The sequence below is a fragment of the Chlorocebus sabaeus genome, chromosome 25, assembly GCF_047675955.1.
Source record: "Chlorocebus sabaeus isolate Y175 chromosome 25, mChlSab1.0.hap1, whole genome shotgun sequence".
In the NCBI taxonomy this organism is placed as follows: domain Eukaryota; kingdom Metazoa; phylum Chordata; class Mammalia; order Primates; family Cercopithecidae; genus Chlorocebus; species Chlorocebus sabaeus.
In genome coordinates this window covers 57,710,413-57,734,578 of record NC_132928.1, presented here as the reverse complement: position 1 = coordinate 57,734,578, position 24,166 = coordinate 57,710,413, and the positions used below count along the sequence as shown (strand labels likewise).

Here is a 24,166-nt window from a genome sequence, read left to right as displayed (position 1 = left end):
ATTAGTTTTTAAATCAAATATAGGGTATAGTAAGAATCACCATTAGGATCACTGAGCTCAATATTGTATATGTGATGTGTATACAACCAACATTCCTTCTAACTTTTTACTGGTCACTGTTTTTCAATGGGTCTCAACTGGTTTTTTTAAAGTTTCTTCTTTCAGGATGTTAAAAAGAAGAATCAAGTAGCTATTATCAGAATTCAGTTTTGTTTTTTGTGGAAATCTCTTTCCCTAACAGGTTATAACAATCCAATGATGTGCTTGTCAAATTTCAGCATTATCTTTATGTTGAACGTTTTAAAAAAACTGTAACAGTAGCCTACATTTTAAATATACTTAGTATGCAATGGGCATTGTACTAAATTCTTTCTGTGCATTATCTTATTTAACATTTAACCACAAAGAGGAATGCATTCTATCTCTTATACTTCTTAGTAAATGCTTTATGCTTTCACTCATTAATTTCACACTTTTATTTTTTAAAATGTGGTATATGTTGTTATTTGCCTAGCCGTATATATCCTGTTTCCTTTTGTTTTTTCTCTTTGGTGCTTTTGTTAATCACTTGTTTATAGTTTTAAATGTTCTCTTTTCTCCTCTTGGTTTTTTCCCAATTATATGAAATCTCCTAAGTGTCATTCAGATTCTACCCTTTCTATAAATCCTTTACAGACCACTCTACCCTAAAAAGACCCCTTCCTTTGTGAAATCTACATAGCATTCATTTGACAATTATTCATTAAGCTGTTTATCTTGAAATTTTATTTAAATCTTTTGCTTAATTTTCACAAGTTTGTCTTCTTTTCCAACTTTGGTAAGTCCTTCAATTATGAAATATAGCTTAACACTTTGTTTCCCTATACTAGTGGTTGTTTAATGAGTAGCAGATTTTCATACGGCCCGAAAACTCCACTCCCAATCGAAAGGATATATTACAGAATGGAAAATAATCTGAATTCTGTAACCTAAGAAGCAAAATAGTCTGAATTCTGTAACCTAAGAAGCACAATGTGTAATTGAAGGCTTGCTCAAAAAACAAACAAACAACAACAAAAAAAAACCAAAAACAACAACAACAAAAACCCCCCAAACCCCCGAGAAGACCTTATCACAAAAGTCAAAACAGGTTTTGGGAAATGGAAAATACAATATTTTCATGGTATTAAGCTTCATATGAAAATGAAGTCCAGACAGCAACAACATACTCTTTAAGAGTCTTATCCTGAGCTAGTCTCTATAAATAACTAGACCAGAAGGGGAGGAGATGGCTCATAAAAAGATCTGCTCCTAAAAAGAAAGTCTCAGAGATTTTGCTCCAGAGTGTTGGTTCATACTGAAAGAGGAAAAGAACATTAGACGTTCTAAAATGCCGAAAGAGGCATTCAAGACCTCATAGTCTTTGAAAAACAGCACATAGTTCAGTTTTGACTTGGAATCATTCATTCATTCATTCATTCATTCATTCATTTTTTTCTTGTAATCATTCCTGTATCCTTAAGGAATGTTAAATCAAAGTTGTAGAAGACAGTCCCTACTCTCTAAGCACTTTCATTGTAGTATTGGAGATAAAACACAAACAAGTAGTTACTATGCTGTAAAAGGCATAATACATGTTACGTGAATAGCCTTGAACATGTTACTTAGCCTCCTGGGATTTAGTTTCTTTATTTGTAAGGAGCAAGCACTGGCTTTGGTAGAAAATCTTTAAGGCCGTTTCTACATGCAAAATCACATAAGTAGTACATTCACAAGATGTTGAAAAACTTTAGAGGAGAAGCACATTCCTTGCAGTGGAGAGATCAAGGGAGATTTCTTAGTGGAAATGATATTTGAAGAGGGCCTTGTTAGGTTGTTTTGAAAGGCATAGACGATGATAGTGATAAAACCAGTTATTGAGTGTTTGCTGTGCAGAAGACAGTATGTGAGGCACTTTAAATACAGATTCCTAGGCCGGGCGCAGTGGCTCACACTTGTAATCCCAGCACTTTGGGAGGCCGAGGAGGGCGGATCACCTGGGGTCGGGAGTTTGAGACCAGCCTGACCAACATGGAGAAACCCTGTCTCTACTAAAAACACAAAATTAGCTGGGCGTGGTGGTGCATGCCTCTAATTCCAGCTACTTGGGAGACTGAGGCAGGAGAATCGCTTGAACCCGGGAGGCAGAGGTTGCGGTGGGCCGAGATTGCGCCATTGCACTCCAGCCTGGACAACAACAGCGAAACTCCATCTCAAATACAAACGAACAAACAAAAAACAAACAAACAAAAAACCCCATATTCCTGTGGGGAAGAGGGTGGAGCAGAGTTATCTCTCGATACCCTGAAGTTATTTGTACAATTTTGTGTACATGTAAGTTTGTACATTTTTATGGGGAAAGTTTCCATGGCTTTTCTCAAATGCTTAAAGTAGTCGATAACCCCAGAAACAAGAACCGCGGTATAAAGAGTAGGAGATATGATTCCTGTATTTTCGAAAATGCCCATGTGTAGGAGGCGGGGGAGGACGGATAGTGGTGCTGGTGGAAAGAAGGAGCAGTTGATAACAAAGAAGATGTTAAAAGCTAAGAATTGAAATCAAAGCCCCTGGGAGGGGAGAGCTTGAAGTAGTGAGACACAGTTAATGTGGGCTGGCTAACAGATTGTAACCGGGAGTCAGAATGTCTCGATTTAAATCTTGGACTGACATCTCCTACCTGTGTAATCTAGGCAATTCGTTTAATCTATGCAATTCATTTAATAGCAAAATAGGCTTTTGCTATTTAGATTAATTGTTACAGATTTACTCTCTCTCTCTCTCTCTTTTTTTTTTTTTTTAAATTAAGGGTTTACTATGTGTTAAATGCCTTCATTCATATATTCTTTGATACGGTATGAATTTGTTGAGATCCTATACCTAGTTACTGGGAGAATTTTGGTGAATGAAGCAGAAGTATTTATTCTCTTGCCCTCACTGAAACCTATGAAAGAGATACTATTTTGCAGTAGAGGGAACTGAGGCTTGGGGAAGTTAAGTGATTTCTCAGTCTTGTGATAAGGAAATTGCAGAACCTTCAAACATGGGTCTGACTCCAATTTTTTTTTTTTTGAGACAAGATCTTCCTCTGTCACCCAGGCTGTGGCATAATCTTGGCTCACTGCAGCCTCCACCTCCAGGGCTCAAGTGATCCTCCCACCTCAGCCTTCCAAGTAGTTGGGTCTACAGGCATATGCCACTATGCCTGGCTAATTTTTTGTATTTTTGGTAGAGACAGGATTTCACCATGTTGCCCAGGCTAGTCTTGAACTCTTGAGCTCAGGAGATCAACCCGCCTCGGCCTCCCAACACGCTAAAATTATAGGCATGAGCCCCGACTCCTGGCCCAAAGTCTTAATCACTAGTGTTTTTCACTTCAGAATACTGTAGGCATGGCTGACTCTTGTGAGAATGTTAACAAGGGGAAACTTACTTTATTTCAGGAATAATTTGCATATAAACTCAAAGGTTGAGAGAGGGATGCTACAGATATTTTGGATAGACTCTTCTAACTTTATGAAACTACTAAGAAGTATTATTAGATAATGGAGTATTTCAAATCAGTTATTCATATGATGACACAATCAGATCACTGAGTAGTCACTATACTGTTACTGAAACTGCATTTTTCATTGTGATCTATGTTATTCGTGTTAAGGACCCTCTAAAATGAGTGCGCTTGCTTTTCAAGTAAGATAGATTTTTTTTCTCATATATTTTTCACTGATTGTCCATTTTTCTACTCCCATAATTTTATCTATTTTGCAAAAGAAATGAATTACTTTTCATATTTAAGCCCCTTTTAAGGGAAGTGGGTGTCCTTGTTGAGTTTTCCATTAAGTTCCCATTGAGAAAATTAGTGACTATCATAGCTAAGTATTAATTTACACACAAATTGAGTTGAAGAAAACCATAATTTCAGAGTTTTGGATCTGAACTTTAATTTGTTTTCTTTATAGGTGCATTTCTGTTAGCATCATTTAAACTGACTGCATAATGCATTAGGTTTTACTGAGTGCTGGCTATTCTTTCAAGAATCCCCTGGGATTAAAAACAAAAATTATCTAAGGGAAACTTCTAAATATTTTGAGTTTATTTATCCCAATTTAGATAATTTATACACTAATTGACCTGTTTCATTAATTGAGTTTTCTTCATACTAGGGACAATATTTGGTTTTCTTTTTGCTCTGTATCCTTCTTCCCCTCTTATTCTTTTTTTTTTTTTTTGAGTTGGGGTCTTGGTCTGTCACCCAGGCTGGAGTTCAGTGGTGAAAACATGGCTCACTGCACCCTTGAACTCCTGGACTCAAGCAATCCTCCTGTCTCAGTTTACCGAATAGCTAAGACTGCACATGCATGCCACCATGCCTTGCTAATGAAAAAAAAGATTTTTTTTTTTTTTTTTTTTTTTTTAAACAGGGAGTTTTGCTTTATTGCCCATTCTGGTCTTGATCTCCTGGCCTCAAGTGATCCTTGTGTCTTGGCCTCCCAAAGCACTAGGATTACAGGCATGAGCCACTGCACCTGGCCCTTGTTTTCCTTTTTAAAAAACTTTTCAAGAAATGATTGGGTTGACGCTATTGCCTGAGACATAGAATTATTTCTACCACTTCTAAGCAAAGGCATCTTGTCAGATGAAGTGGCTTGGCATTTTAGTTTTATATAACCAATTTTCATATCGTGTCCAAGAATTTACATGATATTTACAAGATAAAATCTTTATTTTCATATGTTTAGACCTTTCAATGTAAGAAAATGTACTCTTATTATCAAGTTATACTGTACAGACTAGGTAGATGTTGCTTGAGACATAATTGATAATAAACATTTTTGTAGGGCTCCAAACAAAACTTAACTGACTTCTCTATTAGGAAAGCATTTAGAAGCGATATCACTCCCAGTTATAAGAATCTGTGATTTTGTTAAAGTTTAATACATTTATCAGAGTAAGCATCATGGGAACATACTTGTGCTTTTAGCAAAACACGTTGTGGGTATATATGTGCAAACTTGGGCCAGAAGAGGAAAATTTTTCTGAATGATGTTATAATGTTGTAGATAAAGATTTAAAAGATAGATTGTTTTGTAGAAACTGACAAGCTGATTCTAAAATTTATGTGAAAATAAAATAAACCAGAATAGCCAAAACATCTTTGACAAATAACACTGAGGTTGGAGAATTAACGTTATCTGATCTCATTATACAGGTGCCATGGTTTGTGCCTGTATTCCTAGCTAGTAGAGAGACTGCTTGAGCCCAGGAGTTCAGGCTGTAGAGTGCTATGATTGTGCCTGTGAATAACCATTGCACTTCAGCCTGGGCAACTTAGCAAGACCCTATCTCTTAAAACGAGGGCTTATAAAGTTACGATAATCAATGATGTGACATTGGCATAAAGAGATAAATAGATCAATGGAACAGGATAGATTCAAAAAATGGATCTACACATATGTAGACAATGGATTTTAGACAAAGACACAAAGGCAATTCAGTGGAGAAATGGTCGTCTTTCCAACAAATGTTACTGGAAATAAACTTGGATTAATACCTTCCACCATATACAAAAATTAAATTGGCTGTTTCCAGCTGCTAACAACTTCCAGGAATTTGGTATGACAACTGTAGTAGTCTGTTCTCATGCTGCTAGTAAAGACATACCCGAGACTGGGTAATTTATAAAGAAAAGAGGCTTAACTGACTTACAGTTCCACACGGCTGAGGAGGCCTCACACGCATGATGGAAGGTGAATGAGGAGCAAAGTCACATCTTACATGGTGGCAGGCAAGAGAACATGTGCAGGGGAACTCTCTTTTATAAAACCATCAGATCTTGTGAGACTTCTTCACTATCATGAGAACAGAATAGGAAAGACCCAACCCCATGATTCAATTACCTCTCACTGGGTCCCTCCTGTGACATGTGGGAATTATGGCAGCTACAACTCAGGATGAGATTTGGGTGGGGACACAGTCAAACCATATCATTGACATTTAAGGAGCTTACCAAAAACACACTAAAGATCTCCTTTAAATATTTAGATGAAATAATGTTGGTGGCAACTTGTGTATAACATTACATACTCATAGAAAAAGTTTTTTGTGGTTGAGTTTTTGAGATATTATAATGTATCCAGCAATGTGTATTGCAGCTCTGATATTTTCTTTAAAAATTTTTTAGTTATGTATATACATACTTACAGTTCTGATACAGCTACTACTTAAATGTCATTTATAAATTTTATTTCTAGTGGCCAAGATTCTGTGGGGAAACAGTATTTTCATTTTGTAAATCTTAGACTTCCTATTGTATTTTTTGTGTTGAAATCTGATTATTTGAATTTTCATGACAAAGTCTCATCATTTTGCTTTTAATTACTCTATAGATTTTTATTTGGCAGATCATCTTATTTTTCATTATTAAAACAAGGACTGACATTTGCTGCCTCAGAATTAGTACATTCAATTATTCTTAAAAACATTGGAATAACTCCTTATTCAGAAACTCTTTTTGATATTTCAGTTTCTAAACTTAGCTGATTATCAAGAGGAAGCAAAAAGATCCTTGAGTACCCAACTGATATTACAAAGTCTTTGATGTAAATCTCATGCATTAGAGGGTCCCAGCCTTATTCTGGCCTTTCCAGCCTTATTTTAGACTCAGACCATGCATACTGGGTTATTGGATTTCTCAGTCTAGGGTAAAATATAATACCACAAGTGAGAATGGGAATATGACTTAAAAACAGATGTGTTGCCAACAGTAAGAAGTGACAACTGTAAACTTGATAGCAAGGGAAGAGACACAAGGGAGAAAAAAAAGCATAAAATAGCACATAAAACACTTTTAAGTAAACAAAGTAATCTATAGCAAAAATCGTTGAAATAATAAAAAGTGTTTAAATTTTCTATCCAATTGGAATTGGATAGAAATTCAACATGTATTATATGGTTTCCTACATCCTTGAAATTAACTTACCTTGCCCTTTCAACAGCTTTTGATATTATCGATTACTGTTTGGCTTATATGCCAAATATTCCTGGTTTTCCTTCTATCTCTTTGTTCACTCTTTCAGGCTCCCTTGCCAGTGCATTATCTTCTATCTGGCCTTTAAGGTTACATCTGCCCAGGGCTCCTTTTTGGTTGTCATTTCATATTCTCCCTTTGACAGTATCTTCCACACTGTGGCTTCAATTACAACCTAAACGTTACAACTCTCACATGTTTAGCTCCTGGGCTAAACTCCAGACTCCTATTTTTAACTGCTTGAAACTCTACTTGGATATTTCAAATGTATCTCAAGCTCAGCATGTCAAAAGCCGTATTTATAAACGTTTTTTTCTCCTTATCCACAAACCTCAAACCTCCTCCAAGGTTTATTTGTTGATTCCTTCAGTTATCTACTCATTCATTTATTTATTCCTCAATTCTACAAATATGCAACTTGTTTAGGTACTGGGAATATAGCAGGGGTAAGACAGATAATGCTCCTGTTCTCATGGTGCTTATATTCCAGTGGATGAAGACAGACAATAAAAGACAAATACGAAAAACTTTAGACAGTGACCATGTGCACTGAAGAAAAAAAATTGGGCAATGTAATAGGATATGACTAAGAGATGCTCCTTTACTTTATCTGGTCAGGGAAACCTCTCTAAAGAGATGATATTTTGGATGAGTAAATGACAGGAAGGAGCCACACATGCAGAGATTAGAGGGACGAACATTCCAGAAGAGGAGCAGCTTATAGAGAGGCCCTGAGGTAGGAAGGGACTTGGTGCTCTTGAGCTGCGGAAGGGAGGCCATTGCAGGCAGAGTGAACGAGCAGGTAGGGTGGAGGTAGTGATAGAGATGGCATCAGAGGCAGATGGGTGGCAGACTGTATCGGACTTTCTAGAGTAGGCCAGGGTGACGAATCTGCATTTTTCTAAATGTACTGGAAAACCAGTAAAAGTCTTTAAACAGGAAACAGGGGAGAAGCACGATGTGATGTATGTTTTAAGGAGATCTTTCCAGCTACTGGGTGGAGAATGGATTCAGTGGAACAAGAGTGGAGTCAGAAGGACCAGTTAGGCTATTTTTTTGGTAGTACAGGTAAGAGGTGCAGCAGGCTTAGAAGCAGCATGGCCATAGTGGAGGTAGTGAGACAGTGTTTGGAAGAGAGTTGAGGAAAGGAAGCTTTGAACAGGTGATTTTTGAGGTATCTGTTGGACATCTGAGTGAAAATATCAATTAAGCATTAGAATTAGATATAGACAAATCTGGAATTCAAGGGAGAGGTGAATGCCTGAGATGTGAATTTAGAGGACATATGTAAAAAAATTTAAGGCAATGAGATTAGCTGAGATCACTTAGAGAGGATAGAGATGAAAAAGAGGATAAGAAGGTCTAGAAATAACTCTGGTGCTAAGATTTGGAATATAGTTTATCTCTTGATTGTGTTTTATGTGGAAATAAACTATGAGTATGAAATAGAGTTGATTTTTGTTATATTCTTCGAGCTCCTTTGGAAAAAAATATAGAACTAAGTTGAGCTATGTAGGTATCAACAGCTGCTAGATTCTGATTGTTATTTTGGATACTTGTGGTAGAATATTCCATAAAAGTCCCCCATCTCTGGGGATTTCTGTAAGTGCTGGCCTTGGTCTTGTCCACTAGCACTATTCCAGTTACATGGGGCCCCTTAACCTTCACCTCTTGGCTCAGCCTTATCCAGGCTTTAGAAGCAGAAGAAAACTATAAAGGCTGTTGTTCAGCAGTAAATTTCAAGATGGCACTGATATTAATTTCTCTTGACCCTGAATACTGTTCAACTGTCTTCGGCTTTGTATCTTGACAAAACAGCTCTGCCTTCCATTCCATGACTGAATTTTCATCTTGGTTTTCGGCCTAGTTTGCATTTGGAGTTTTGTTTTAATTTCCTACTTTGTCTTGAGAGTACCAGAGCCCTGATCTTAAACCCTGGTCTGTGTCTGGTCTGACACCTGCTTGGCACCAGCTTTTTGTCTTTTATGAAATCTTGGCACCCCCCAACTTACTCCCATCTCACCCTATTGTTCTTAATTCTCCTACTGAGACCTCTACCTTTTACCCACTGCAAGACTCCCTGAGGTTAATTGTTTGCTTCTTTAGATTTCCTTTTTTTTTTGATTGCTAGACTTTCCCTGTTTATCTTAGCAATACAGTTGAGTTCTGTTTCATATCTGGGTCCTATGTAATTAATATATAACTAAACTAAAATTCTAGGATCTTGCCTTCAATTTGGAATGACTTGATGGGATCATTTAGAAATTACTATTTTTAATTAACACATAATAATTATACATATTTATGGAGTACAGTGTGATATTTCAGTACATATATACCATGTGTAATGATCAAATTAGGGTAGTTAGCCTATCCATCACCTCAGACACTTAGCATTTCTTAGTGTTGAGAACATTCAAAATCTTCTCATCTAGCTATTTGAAAATATACAATTTATTATTCTTAATTGTAGTTACCCTTTACACAATCCTGGAATTTACTACTCCTATCTAGCTGTACTTTTGTATCTGCTCCCCAACCTCTCCCTATCTCCTTTGCCCCCAACACCTTAAAGAACTGTTGGCTTGGCACAGTGGTTCACTCCTATAATCCAGCACTTTGAGAGGCTAAGTTGGGAACAAAATTCTCTCTTGACTTTACATACCTCTGTAGCTGCCCTCTCCCTTCTCTCCTCTTCTTTACAACAAAACTCCTTAAAGTGACCACTATTCTACTCTCTAATTCTAAGAGATCAACTTTTTTTTAAGCTGTCACATATGAGTAAGAACATGGAGTATTTATTGGAAGCATTGTTATATACAAAGCAGACTACTTTAAAGAAGAAATAAATCTACAGATGTCCTTTTTTTTTTTTTTTTTTCTTTCTTTTTCTTTTGAGACCGAGTCTTGCTCTGTCACCCAGGCTGGAATGAGGTGGCATGATCTAGGCTCACTAAACCTCCACCTCCTAGGTTCAAGTGATTCCCCTGTCTCAGCCTCCTGAATAGCTGGGATTACAGGCACCTGCCATCACACCTGGCTAATTTTTGTATTTTTAGTAGAGACGAGGTTTCACCATGTTGGCCAGGCTGGTCTCGAACTCCTGACCTCAGGTGATCCACCCGCCTTGGCCTCCCAAAGTGCTGGGATTATAGTTGTGAGCCACCGCGCCCGGCCTACAGATGTTCTTTACTGTAAATGTAATAGGCATTAGGGAAACACAGAAGAGTAAAATGTATCTCTGCCTTTGAGGAAATATGTTTTTAAATATAGTCATGCATCGATGCTCTATATAGCCAGTGAATTCAGCTTGTTGCATTGAAAACAGTCCCTTATGTATATGACCCCTATACGCTGTTTTCACTGGAGCCCTGTGCTCACAAAACATTGCTATTAGAAATAAGAAAACTCCAATTAAAATTTTGAGGAACCTCGATTCTTAGAATAAAGATGGACAAGAGATTATGTTCTAGTGCTCTGTAATTATTCCTTTCTACTTAACCTTGATTAATTAAAAGATATACATATTTTTCCCCATGGAAGGGGCATAGTGGAAATATTTAAATTCTTACTGTCATGGTGTGCTTTTCACAGATGATTGGAACATTGCCCAGGCATAAACCCGTCTCATCCTTCCCCCAAACAATTTGTCAGTTGTTTAACCTAGCATCATTTGTGTTTCATGACCAGTAAAAATGACAGTACTAAAATGTTTTAAAAGGAAATAAAAATAAAATAGAGTTATAGCTCTGATTTTTTAATATTCCCCTTTTTTCCTCCCTAATCATTCTTTGATATAGTAATGTATCTTAACCTTTGCTTCAGTTGTAGGCTATTTTTAACATTGTAAAAACAGAGAAAATAATCAAAACTAGGAGTTTTATTTTGTGAAACTAAAGACAGAAATTTTATTTTGTGAAAATGAAACATAAATTTCAATAAGACAGGTTATATTGCAACAGAAAGGAATTTCGCGGATGCATTATCACGGTTTCAATGCTTACGTACACATAACCTTCATCCTTTGTATGACTTTGTGGCTAGGAGATTTAATATACTGACTACTCACATTGATGCTGGGCTGAAGTCTCAAATTGTTTGAGGAAAAGACCATTTCATGTGCCCAAATATGAAGCATTTAGAATGAAAGGAATACTGAGACCATGTCAAGAGAGCTCATGCCACTGGAAATTGTACCTTTCTGTGAGAAAGAAAGTATCTCAAAACTATAAGATGAGATTGTGTAACCTTCAGACGTGTTAGTTCACCATAGTATAAAAATATGGTAAACCATAGTTTACCACAGTATACCATAGTAGAAGACACACATTTAGCAGCTCTTAAAAGGTCTAGCTATTGATCAGCTGGTACAATTCGTTCTAGAGAGTCTGACTTAGATGCTAGAATTTCCTTCATCCCCAAACTACAATTATCATCATAGAGACGAGGGGATGTGGATCTGTGAATCTCTGGAGCTGGGTAGAGGATGGATTATAGGTAGCCCTTTCCTGAAAAGCCAGGTCAGCTGGTTTTGCTGAATTTTCTATCCTGTAGGTTGAATTCTTTTCCAGGAAGCTCTTTGGTTCCCATAGAAAAGAGTATTTTGTGGTTCCTACCCTATTGGTTTTCCAGATATGCTGGGGCAGGTCTGAACCCCAGTGATTGACATAGATTAGACCCAAATTGTCATACCTGCTGTGATTACTCTGAGGCTCTGAGGTCACTCATTTAGGATCACTTTTTGCGTGCATGTGTGTGTGTGTATAATGTATTTTGTACTTATACAGTACTATAGTAGTATATAAACTGTATAATAGTACTTATACAGTTTAACCAGTGAGATGGTTAAATGGTTAACAAGTAAACCACCTAGTTAACCAGTAAAGATATAAAATGACCTCAGACAAATATAATCAATCCCTACAGTCCCCTGATGAATTTCACAGGCTCCCACCACCATTAGTTCTACCTATTCATCTCATCCATGCTCATTGTTCTGCCTCCTTCCTGTTCCTATGGATGCCCTGGCATGTTTGTTTCTTTCTGGCCTCCTATTCCCCTCCCCTCAGACATCACTTCAGCATTTGTGCCTTCTCACTTTGCTTATCCTGGGTGTCACCATTTCAGCCTATGAACATGCCATTAATTTGCTATCTTTACAAAATTCTCTCTTGACTTTACATACCTCTGTAGCTGCCCTCTCCCTTCTCTCCTCTTCTTTACAACAAAATTCCTTAAAGAACTGTTGGCTTGGCACAGTGGTTCACTCCTATAATCCCAGCACTTTGAGAGACTGAGTTGGGAACATGACTTGAGGCCAAAAGGTCGAGACCAACCTGGGCAACACAGTGAGACCTCATCGCTACAAAAAATAAATAAAAGTTAGCCAGATGTGATGGCACACTGCCTGTAGTCCCAGCTACTCCAGAGGCTAAGGTGGAGGGATCACTTGAGCCCAGGAGTTCGAGGCTGCAGTGCGTAATGATGGCACCACTCCACTCCAGCCTGGGTGACAGAGTGAGACCCTGTCTCAAAAAAAAAAAAAAAAAAAAGAATTATTCTATAATCAGTCTCTCCTTGGTTTCTTCTCTTCTCTCTTCAACCTCCTCCTGAAGGATCCTCAAGTTGCTAAATTCTAAGATCCAGTCTTAGTCCTCCTGTTACTGGACATGTTGTAGGCAGGGTTGGATGGAGCAGGTCTCCTCTTTTCTTGGCTTTATTTTCCCCTTACTGTTTTCTCCTACCTTGTAAGTCTCCATTTCCTGACCCCTAAACTTTGGAAAACCCAGGGCCTGGTACTCTGACCTCTTCTCTAACTCTTGCTTAGTGATCTCATCACTTGCCTGACTTGAATGACTCCCAAATATATATCCCTCACTTGGACTTCTCTGTGAACAAAAGATGCATATATCTAGCCCTGAAGACATTTTTATACGAATTAGAAAAAACTGTCCTTTCCTCAAGCACATGACTGCCATCTTCTGGAAATTTTTCAGAGTAGAGACACCTATCCAAAGACTGAATGTGAATGGTGTCTCCTTCAGCTGTGTTGTCCTCAACCTTAGAAGTGCTTTTTCTCAACTTGGCTGGGTGTGTAATAGGTATCACAAGCTTAATAGGTCCCAACCCACATCCCCTCCCATCCCATCCTCTTCCCTTCAGTCTTTTCTATTTCAAACATTTTCTGGTGGCTAAGGTCAAACTCTTTGAAGTTATCCTTGAAGCTTCTCTTTCTCTCATTCCCCAGCTTAAATGCTTCAGCAAATTCTGTTGGTTTTTTCTTCAAAATACATTAGAATTTAACCACTTATCACCACCCTACTGTTGTCACCCTGGTCCAAGCCTCAGCAACTCTCCCCGGGATAATTCTAATAACAAGCTTCCTTTCTTGCTCCTCATGTCTGTCCTCAACACAGCAGCCACAGTTGTTTCAAACCTAGGTCACAGCATGTTTCTGCTCTACCCCAAATCCTTCAGATGCTCTACTAACTCACTCAGAAAAATCAGAATCCTTAAAATGGTCCACGGGCCCTCCACATTCCAGGCCTGTCTACAGCACTGGCCTTGTTTCCCGCCTCCCTCTCCTCCACACCGCCTGGTGCTCCAGCCACATGGACCTGGCTCTCCCTCAACATGCCGAGCACACATCTGCTTTAGGCACTCTGCCCGGATGCCCTTCCATACAGTACGGCCTGCTGCCTTCCTTTCTTGAGTCATTGCTCAAAGGTCACTTTACCCTGTCATGGAAGCCTTCCTCATCTATACCACATAACCAAGCAACCCCCTTCCCAAAGCATTTACTATCCCCCTGCTATTTTATTTTCTCCATAGCACTTAGCATCAGACACACACACATTGTTTATTCTTTTACCTGATTAGAATTTAAGGTTCGTGAGCCTAGAGACTTATATTCCCCCCTTTACTATATCCCAATTTCTAAAACAGTTCTTGGCAAGTAGAGTGATCTCAATTAATGTTAATCAAATAAATAAATGAATACAGGTATCTTTGGATTTGTCTGGGGGACACTATTCTCAACAAGACACTGCAAATTGACCAAGGGGTTGACAAAATAAAAATACACAAAGGTTTGAGATGGTCCTGCACAATTATCATCTCTTGATTCCAAGATAAAAGTATTTTCAAGAGTTTGAGAACTCATTTAAATCTAATTTGAAAATAGCATTGATTTTACACCCTTCCGGAAGGGCATGTTACCTACAGAGAAAGCAAGTAGGTGCCATCTAGTGGCAACAAAGGAGGTCCACATTTGTGTTAACTGGAATGTATCGATTAGCAATGATTGAAAATATAGTTCCTGATCCGGAAGCTTATGAACTGTATGACAGAACAGTTGTGATAGCCATAAGTCCTCAAGGGTGCATTTTCCAAGGAATAGGTGGCATTGAAAAAAACACAGTTCAATTTCTTCTAAATTATTTATAATTTTTCCATTTTATTTTTGCTTGTTTCCTGGGATCTGACTTCTTTTTTTCCTTTGTTTTTCTTACTGTTTTGTCCTCTACTTATCTATATACTCTTACATTCACATGGTACTGGCCTAAGCATTGAATGGGTAATAAAATGAAAGCTCCATCTTCTGGGAATTTATATTCTAATAAAGACAGTGCCTATGAGGGTAAGTGTAGAAGAACATGCCTGATCTTGATGAACTGATCTCTTCAGGCCAGATTTCTGCAGCCTGTTGAGTCTTTACTGTTGGGTATACTTCCAGCATTAGAGGAATGAGCTTTCAGGAGACTTAGTTTGCTGTTTTTCAGAAAGTGGCACATTATATGGAGAAACTAAGATAGAAAGAGAAATACTCATGTCCATGCATGTTGTCAGGAAAGACAGAAATTAAGTCTGTCTCTGATTCTCATTCTAACATCCCAAAAGCTTGGTCATTTCAATTCTTTGGTAAATTAAAGTGGAAACTTTTTGGTCCACTTTGGGAGTCTGTGACCTTTCCAGTTCAGAGTGGCTGGGGTTGGAACTGGGAAATCTTTGCCACCAGAGGGCCTGAGTAGTGGTGAGATAAAGCAAGGTAAGGGCGTAAGGCCCAGGAAGGAGACAAACTCGGGGTGCTGACACTCACATTAATGCACACGGCCTTTTCACAGCTGAGTAGCACCAGAGGACAAAAGTTGGACCCGTGGAATATGACAAGAAAGCAGGTTTCATACCAAACATAAATATTTTCCAATCAGAGTTTTTTTCCAACAAGATCAAAGTTTCCGTTACCCATTAGTGGATGGGTCCAAGCAGAGACTGCATGACAACCTGCCAGATTTGTTGAACCTACGAAGATTCTCTGATTCTCTGGAAGACCTCTCTTTCTCCCTGCACATGTCAAAATCCTCCCTACTGTTCAATATTCAGTCCATACCCCACTTCGTTTTTTGGGTACCACAACTTAAAATCATCTTTTCTATCTCTACCTTTCCTATCATTTTAAGGGCAGCTCAGCATTTACGTTATGCTACCTGCATAATGTTTTTTCTCAGTGGTCTAATCCTTAGCTTTTTGAGTTAATGCTAACCTACTTGAAGACACAGACCACATCTGACAGCTCTCTTGCTATTTGCCTTGACGTTTCATCTCCAAGAGTAAATATTAACTGTTTATGATGGGGAATGGTAGTAAGGCTACCAATAATTGCCTCATCTGGCTTTTTTTTTTTTTTTTTTTTTTTAAGATGGGGTCTCACTTTCTTGCCCAGGCTGGAGTGCAGTGGCATGATGACAGCTCGCTGCAGCCTCGATCTCCCTGGCTCTTATCTGGCATTTGGGTCCACGGTGCTTAGCCATCGTCTAAGTTTAGCGGTACAATTCTTCATTGAGATATTAGATAAACTAAAATCTTTGTTGAGGTTTGTTTCTTTGTTAGATTTATACTCATTTAAAAAAATCTAATAGTACTGTACTAGCTTTTCTTTTAAATTGTGGTATTTTTCATATACCTGATTTCTCTCAAAGTAGGTATAGAAATTGATAGTACAACACTTTGTAGGATGTTACTGAAATTTAAAAAACCCAGTTTTGTTATTTATGTAGTTATTTTAGTATTTTTCCCTCTGCTGAGGGATTTTAAAAAAATTTTAGATTACAGGTACGTATTTTCTTTGATATAATACTTTATAACTTTTTTTCCTTGAGAAATTGTCTTTATATAAGCTGATGTCATATTTTCAATAGTGTGTTTTTAAGCTAAATGATTCCATATATTATTTATTTTTAACAAATTAATCAAATGATTCCCCCTAACTTATTTTACCTTCTGAAGATATATTTATATAACTTGGCATTCCATCCTGATGAAATGGTGATACTGAAGAGGGAAATGCTAACAGAACTCAGAGGTATCCTAGATCTAATGTTTTTAACAATCAGGTGCTGTTGTTTGCTTTATCATTTGGACAGCCAAAATTTTCTTTAAATTATTTAATAGGCTATGTGGTTTAAGGACTGGTTGTAGTATTTAATTGCTCAACTGAAAATTATCAAATTTAGCATCTATAGCATCTGTACTATGTTTAATATTTCTGAAGTATTAATTGTGATTCTTGGTAACTACTGTGTTCTGTGGGATGTTCATGAGGGATGAAGAGAGAATATCGGATAATTTGACTTATAATTAAAGAAACATTTTTTATAATTATGGCAAAAATGCATGAATTTAAGTCGTGTCATTTTGGTTTTATTTTTGTAGAATATGCTGAGTTTCTACATTGCAAAGGAAAGAAATTTACAGATTTTGATGAAGTTCGGCATGAGATTGAAACAGAAACAGATCGCGTGACTGGAATGAATAAAGGCATTTCCTCCATACCCATTAATTTACGAGTCTATTCCCCACATGGTAAGTAAAATAATAAAATTCCAAATTCTTCTCCCCAAACATTTTTACTACATTAATTAACACACATCATTTGTACAGAAGATACAAACAGTGCTGGCTTTCTAGGGTATCCTTTGGATACTGCCCATTAATGTTATGGTTCAAAGAGCTCTTAGAACATTTAAGGAGAGGGAGGAGGAGATGACTTTAATAAAAACAGAATTGAGTTAGTCATTACATTTTTTTTCTTCATTTTCATAATAAGCTTTTAGAATTTGAGAAGGGTATGTATGAAAACTTCCATTTTTCAGTCTTTGCTGAAATCTTAGAGGTACATGTTACTATGGTTGCAGCCTCCCCTATTGGATTTCTTGCAGCCATATATAGTCTTATTTATTTTCTTCCTGAGAAATCAGCTCTGAGTTTTCCCCCCAGACTATTGGTAGAAAGTTATAAATTAGATAACCAATCCATAATGTGTGATGGGAAATAACCTCTATGCTGATTAAATTTTTAGTGGGCAAATTTTCATTTCTTATTTCCTACTTAGCTCTATTGCTTTTAAAACAGAATATGAATGACATAAGCTCAATTAGGACTTCCCAAGGGTACTTGGTGCCAACATCGTTTATACAGAGGGGTTGGGCTAGAGTCTGTTGGGTTGCTGACTCTGTTCATACAGCTAATTCAGTAAACCCAGGGCACCACGAATGGCTAACAGCTTTCTACTAGGCTAAGTGGTTAACTTTCTATAAAAAACATATGATACTTTTTAAGGAAAGGGCAAATCTTACCCGGCGAGTTTTTATACCACTTGAAGGCGATGTACAAGACTGGCAGACAGCATATGCATTTTTCGTTTGGTGTTTTAATTATAACCCCCTAGTTACAGATATGACAGCTTTCTGAGCAAACTGTTAGGCATGCAAATCAGTGCCTTTCAAATTATGTTAAAGTGATCATTTGGCATAGCACAATCATATCATAAAATTAGAGAAAACTAGCAAAACCATTTTTATTTTGTGCTTTTTATTCTTCACACATGGGTTTGAGTTGTTCAGATACACAATGTAGAAAGCTGAGCTAAGTGACAAATGGTTCTGTGTTATCTTTTAGCATTGAAGGTGTATGTAAGACTCTTTTATCCTTTCCACACAGTGTTAAATCTAACCCTTATTGATCTACCTGGAATAACCAAAGTGCCCGTGGGAGATCAGCCACCAGATATCGAGTATCAGATCAGAGAAATGATTATGCAGTTCATCACAAGGGAGAACTGTCTGATTTTAGCTGTTACTCCAGCCAACACTGATCTTGCAAACTCAGATGCGCTGAAGCTAGCTAAAGAAGTTGATCCTCAAGGTGAGTGTGTGACTACTAAGATGAGAGGGAATTAAAGTGTCAGGAGTTTTGGTATCTTTAAAGGTAACACAAATTCTCAAGACTCGATTTCATTATAAATAAATGAGGCATTGTTAATATTGTTAAACCTTTTGTATTTTAAATACAAATATTTAATATTAAATATTTAATATTAAAAATAATTTAGTAAAGATTTACTAAAATAATGAAATTTATATAGTCAAAACCTATATAAATCTAAGAATAATGAGATCTAAGAAAATAGACATTTCTAAGCCTCATGGGCTATGTATTTTAAAAAGTTGATAAAGTAAACTTCTGGTACAGCAGAATTCAGACAATCTACTAATATTATGAGTTACCTGCTTATACTCCCAATGAAAAGTCTTTCTGTGTTTTTTACTTTGTCTTGTTTCTTTAAAATAAGAAGCTCTATTAATGCATGTAAGATATTATTTAGTTTATAATTATTTGAGAACCAATATATATAAAAGTAGGGATTTATTTGTTATTGCCATCTCAAAATCCAGAAAAGTTCCTTTCTTAGGCGGATGTTTTAGCTTTTCATTTCTCTGAGTTGAATAATGACAGTTTATCATCAGAGACCTCAATGCTGGCCTCGGTGTGTGTCTGTTTAAAGTCACCGTGGGGCCGGGTGCAGTGGCTCACGCCTGTAATCCCAGCACTTTGGGAGGCTGAGGCAGGTGGATCACGAGGTCAGGAGTTCAAGACCAGTCTGACCAAGATGGTGAAACCCCATCTCTACTAAAAATACAAAAATTAGCTGGGCGTGGTGATGGGCGCCTACAATCCCAGCTACTTGGGAGGTTGAGGCAGAGGATTGGAATTGCTTGAACCCGGGAGGTGGAGGTGGCAGTGAGCTGAGGTCGCACCATTGCACTCCAGCCTGGGTGACACAGCAAGAGAGCAAGATTCCATCTCAAAAAAAAAAAAAAATTAATAATAATAATAAAGTGATTGCAGAAGGACATTCAGTGATGTGCCCTTTTAATACGGAGATGCATGTACTTCAATTTTAGGAATTTTTCTTTGTTTCATAATTAATTGCCCCAATTTTCTTTGTTCTTTTTATCTGTAGTTCTTATTATTAGCAGGTTAGAACTCCTGAATGAATCCTTTATTTCAATCTTTCTCTTCTATAATCTATTTTTTGTCTTTTTGTTCTACTTTTTGCAAGATTTACTCAACTTTATCTTCTGCTTTTCTGATTCATTTTGAAAGTTCATTTTTTTTTACTTAGTGAATATTATTTTTATTTTTTAAAAAAGCATCTTGTTCTTGTTTTCACAAATACAATATCTTCCTCCAAGGATTTTAGTGAGACCTTTTTGAAAGTTTTCTTTTGTAATCTACATTGTCTGAGTCTATTGTTTTCTGATTGTTTGTTTTTGTTTCTGTCTTTGATGTTAGAGACCTTTTTCAAATGTTTGTCGATCTTTTGCCACTTGTTCGTGCATTAAAGTGGAGCACCAAAAGCTAATTTGTGTACATGAGAGGGATTCATTGACCAGTGGGTTTTCCCGTGGAGTAACTGTGCTGAGAGTTGACCATTTTGTTAGGAGACTTCCTCAACCGTTAGGTTCTGCGAGTATTTTCTCCTGAGCTGCTCTGGTATAAGCCTGATGTCTAGTGTTCTTGGAGCCAAGAATTGGTGGGGCAGGGGATGGAGTGGGAGGAGGATGGTTCTCACTATTCAGTGTGTACACTTTTAATTAATCCTCTGCTTTCATAATGGCATTCCTGAAAGTTTTCTGGAGTCCAGAGTCCCTCTGGTTCAACCTCTTTTGAAGCATGTCTTCAGTACTCTGCTGAGGTGGAGGAAGGGTAGCTATGTGGGTGTGTCCTCTGGGAGCCTTCAGTCAATTCTTTTATTTTCAGCTCCTTCTATACCCTAGCGTTGGTTCTTCAATTCTTGGGCCTTTGCAGAATTCTGCAATGGTAACTGTTTTTTTCTTCTTGGTTTCCTCCACCATCCCTGAAACTGGGTCTTGTAACAAAGCAGGTAGAAGCTCCAGGTGGCAAGTAAGGACCATCACCAGGACTCCCTTTACAGCATCAGTGGCTTGGAAGAGTCAGATTATAAACTGGGACTGGAATCTAGTCATAAAAATGGTGCTGAACCATTCCTGTCTTACAGCCTTCTTATCCCATAGGAGATTGAGCCATGGTTGTCTGATTGGGACAGAGAGAGTCATACCATCATGGAATTCTAGTGAGTTCGGCCCAGTCACATTCCTGAAGAGTCCATGTAGAAAACAAACTCAGCTTCTCCTACTATACTTTCAAATATGCTTCTGACTCCAGATGTGTGGTGATTTCTCCGACTGCAAACAAGCAATTGATTCTTTTCTGCAGCAGACATCAGCTAGGTATCTTCTAATTAAATTCAATTCTTATACTGTTTACCTGGAAATAGCATCAGATCACACTGGTTGAGGTTTCAGTCCTACAAGACCAGCCCCACTTCTGATGCCAGTCACAAGATCCAGGTTGTTTACCCTGCGCTCTGACTGACTGGCTATAAATTGGGGTTTCTACAACCTTCTTCTTTTGTGTTCTATTAATTTGCTAGAGGGGCTCACAGAACTCAGAGAAACAGTTCTTTGTTATAAAGAATATTACAAGAGATGCAGATGAAGAGATGCATAGGACAGTGTATGAGAAGTGATGTGGAGCTTCCATGTTCTCTCTGGGCACACCACCCTCTAGAAACCTCTGCATGTCCAGCTATCCAGAAGCTCTCCGAACCCAGTCCATTTTGGATTTTTACGGAAGCTTCATTATGTAGGCATGATTGATTAAATCATCAGTTGTTGGTGATCAACTTAAACTTCAGCCCCTCATCCCTCCTAGGAGGTCATGCCTGTTCTTTCTAGTGACCAGTCCATGTGCTGAAGCTATCCAGGAGCTGCCAGCCACTTACCAACCCATTAGCCTACAAAAAGATACTTATCACTTTGAAGATTCCAAGGGCTTTAGTAGTTGTATGCTGCGGAATAGGGAGAAGATTAAAAAGGCATACCACAACATGACAATTCAGATGAAGCTTCATGGGGTACTGCAAATGATACCATTCAGTCCCTGATTTCTCTTTTGCCCTACCTTGGTTCAGCCTCCTTGAAATTGTTTCTTTTTTAAGATAAATTCTTTTCACAGGTGACAAGATGGCTGTAGATATCCTGCCTCACATCCTCACAACTTCAAATCTAGTAGAAGAAAAGCCATTGGAGAATATTTTATTTGTGTGTATTATGAATTTTATAATAAATATAAACTAAAAAATTTGGCCAACTAATAAACCTTGTAAAGTGATTTCTTAAAATTGGTTTAACATATTCATGCTGTATTTTACCCCTATTGTGCACATGGGGAATATTAATGGGCAGTAACTACATCTCATTTCTCAGGCTTTTCAAAAGAAGATTCATTTATGACCTAAAATAATAACTCATGTGATGCACAGATCATTAGGTGAGAGCAATGAATGTTTGTGGAGGGAGTCATCAGTTTGCCAGAAAGGAATCAATCTGCACAATGTCATTCCCAGTATATTCGATGTGTTGTTATAGCATAAGGAAAATACAGCATTGACTGTAAGTCAGGAGTGTGTCATTTTATGCCACAAATCTACTCCAGAAAGTCAACTGAGATTTAAAAAAAAAAGAAACTGTCATAGGCTTGGCTTATTTACAAGCTCATTTGTATTAGATGCCACTTAGAAATTGTCATGTAAATGTTCATGAACTTACCTAAAATAAATCTCGTTTTTTGTGGATCATTAGAAGTGCTGCTCCACCATTTACAGACCTACTTGCCACCAGTTTTTATGTCCTATATATGGTGGTCCCAAGAGGAGACTTTTGAAAGTTTTGGTAGGAGTGATTACTGATGAGATAGAATTTATGTATGTTATTTTGCCATTCATTTTGTGTGTGTCCTGTGTTTTTTTGTTTCTCTATTTCTCTGTTACTATCTCCTTTTGTGTTAAATATTTATTTTCTAGTATATAATTTTAATTCCTTGGTCATTTATTTTACTTTTTTTGTTATTTTCTTAGTGGTTGCCATAGGATTACAATTAACATCTTAATTTATAACAATCTAGTTTGGATCAATACCAACTTAATTTCAATAATACACAACATTTTGCTCCTATATTAAAGCTCCACTCCCTCCCCTTCCTATGTGCTATTATTGTCATACAAATCACAACTTTATACAATACATGCCTATCAACACAGAAATATAATTATAGCTTTATATGGTTGTCTTTTAAATCAGATGTGAGAAAAAAGAGTTACAAACAAAAATATGTTTATATTGTCTATTGTGTTTAACTATCTGTAGTTAACTTTACTGGTGTTCTTCAGTTTTTTCTGGGTATTTGAGTTACTGTCCAGTGTCCTTTTATTTCTGCCTGAAAGGCTCTCATTAGTATTTATTGTAGGCTATGTCTGTTAGTAAGGGATTCTCTTGGTTTTTGTTTATCTTGGAATGTCTTAATTTCTCCTTAAATTTTGAAGGAGAATTTTTACTTATTTTCCTTTCATCAATTTGAGCATGTCATCCCACTACCATCTGACTTCCGTGGTCAAAATTCAGCTGTTAATCTCATTGAGGATCCCTTGAACATGATTTTCTTCTCTCTTCCTGCTTTTAAGATTCTCTCTCTCTCTCTCTCTTTTTTTTTTTTTTTTTGTCATTTGGCAGTTTGATTATGATATCTGTAGGTACAGATCTTGTTGAGTGTATCCTACTTGGAGTTTGTTGACCTTCTTGGATGTGTAGATTAATGCTTTTTAAATCAAATTTAAGAAATTTTCAGCCATTATTTCTTCAACGATTCTTTCTTCCTCTTTCCGTCCTCTTCTCTTTCTGAGAATCACATTATGTGTATGTCGGTATGATGTTTTCACAGATCTCTGAGACTTTGTTCATGTTTCTTCATTCTTTCTTTTGTCTTTCTTTTCCTTAGACTGGGAGGAACAATCTCAATTGATCTGTCTTCAAGTTTGCTGATTCTTTCTGCCTATTCAGATCTGCTATTAAATCTCTATAGTGAATTTTTAAATTTCAGTTATTTTATCTCCAGATTTTCTATTTGGTTCTTTTTTTTAAAAAATAATATCTATACCCTTACTGATATCCTTTATTTGGTGAAACATTATTCTCATACATTCTGTTTGTTCTTTAGATTATTTTTTTTTTTTAGTTTTTAAAACATATTTAAAATAGATGATTTAAAGCCTTTGTCTAGTAATTTCAATTTCTGGGCTTTTTCAGGAACAGTTTCTATTGACTGTATGTTTTCTTTTGGGTGGGACATACTTTCTTTGCATATATTAATTTTTTTTTTTTTTGTTGAAAATGAGATATTTAAATAATGTGATGTGGCAGCACTAGAAACTAGATTCCTCTCTCCATCCCAGTTTTCGTTGCTATTTATTGTTGTTGCCGCAGGTGCTATTTATTTGGTTACTAATTTTCATGAACCAATTCTGTAAGTCTATATTCTTTGTTGTGTGTGGCCACTTAAGTCTTTGCTCAGCTTTATGTTTTTAGTGGTCAGGACAGAGATTTTCTTAAATACCAGAGCCAGTAGATCTCTAAACATTTACCAAAGCTCTCAGTGTGCATTTTGGGTATGGCTTCAATGCTTAGGCAGGCAGTTTATAACTCTGCCTTAATCCTAACTTCCTGCCTGTGCAGAGCCTCAAGGTGAGCTAGAGGTGAGAATTTAGGATCTTCTGAGATCTTTGCTGTGCCTGCACAAAACCCCAAGCATGCATGTGGCTTTCTAGATTCTAGATTGTACATATATACAAAATTTTCAATGACCTTTGTGGCCATCTCATTCCTAAACTTTTCCTTTTAAGTTTTTTGGTTAGTTTTTTTTCTTTTC

At 37.1% G+C, this 24,166-nt stretch overlaps 1 protein-coding gene across 7 annotated transcripts in view; it reads left to right on the top strand.

Annotated features, from left to right (window-relative positions):
• The window catches only part of DNM3 (dynamin 3), a 568,793-nt gene that overhangs the window by 127,822 nt on the left and 416,805 nt on the right, over positions 1-24,166 (top strand). For all 7 annotated transcript variants that reach the window (XR_012091293.1, XM_007989500.3, XM_007989506.3 and 4 more), the window contains exons 3-4: positions 16,754-16,903; positions 18,041-18,244. Coding sequence is in view for 6 of the 7 variants with exons in the window: in XM_007989500.3 (XP_007987691.2) it covers positions 16,754-16,903; positions 18,041-18,244 (354 nt within the window). In the remaining variant the exon portion in view is untranslated. The remainder of the gene's footprint in view (positions 1-16,753; positions 16,904-18,040; positions 18,245-24,166) is intronic.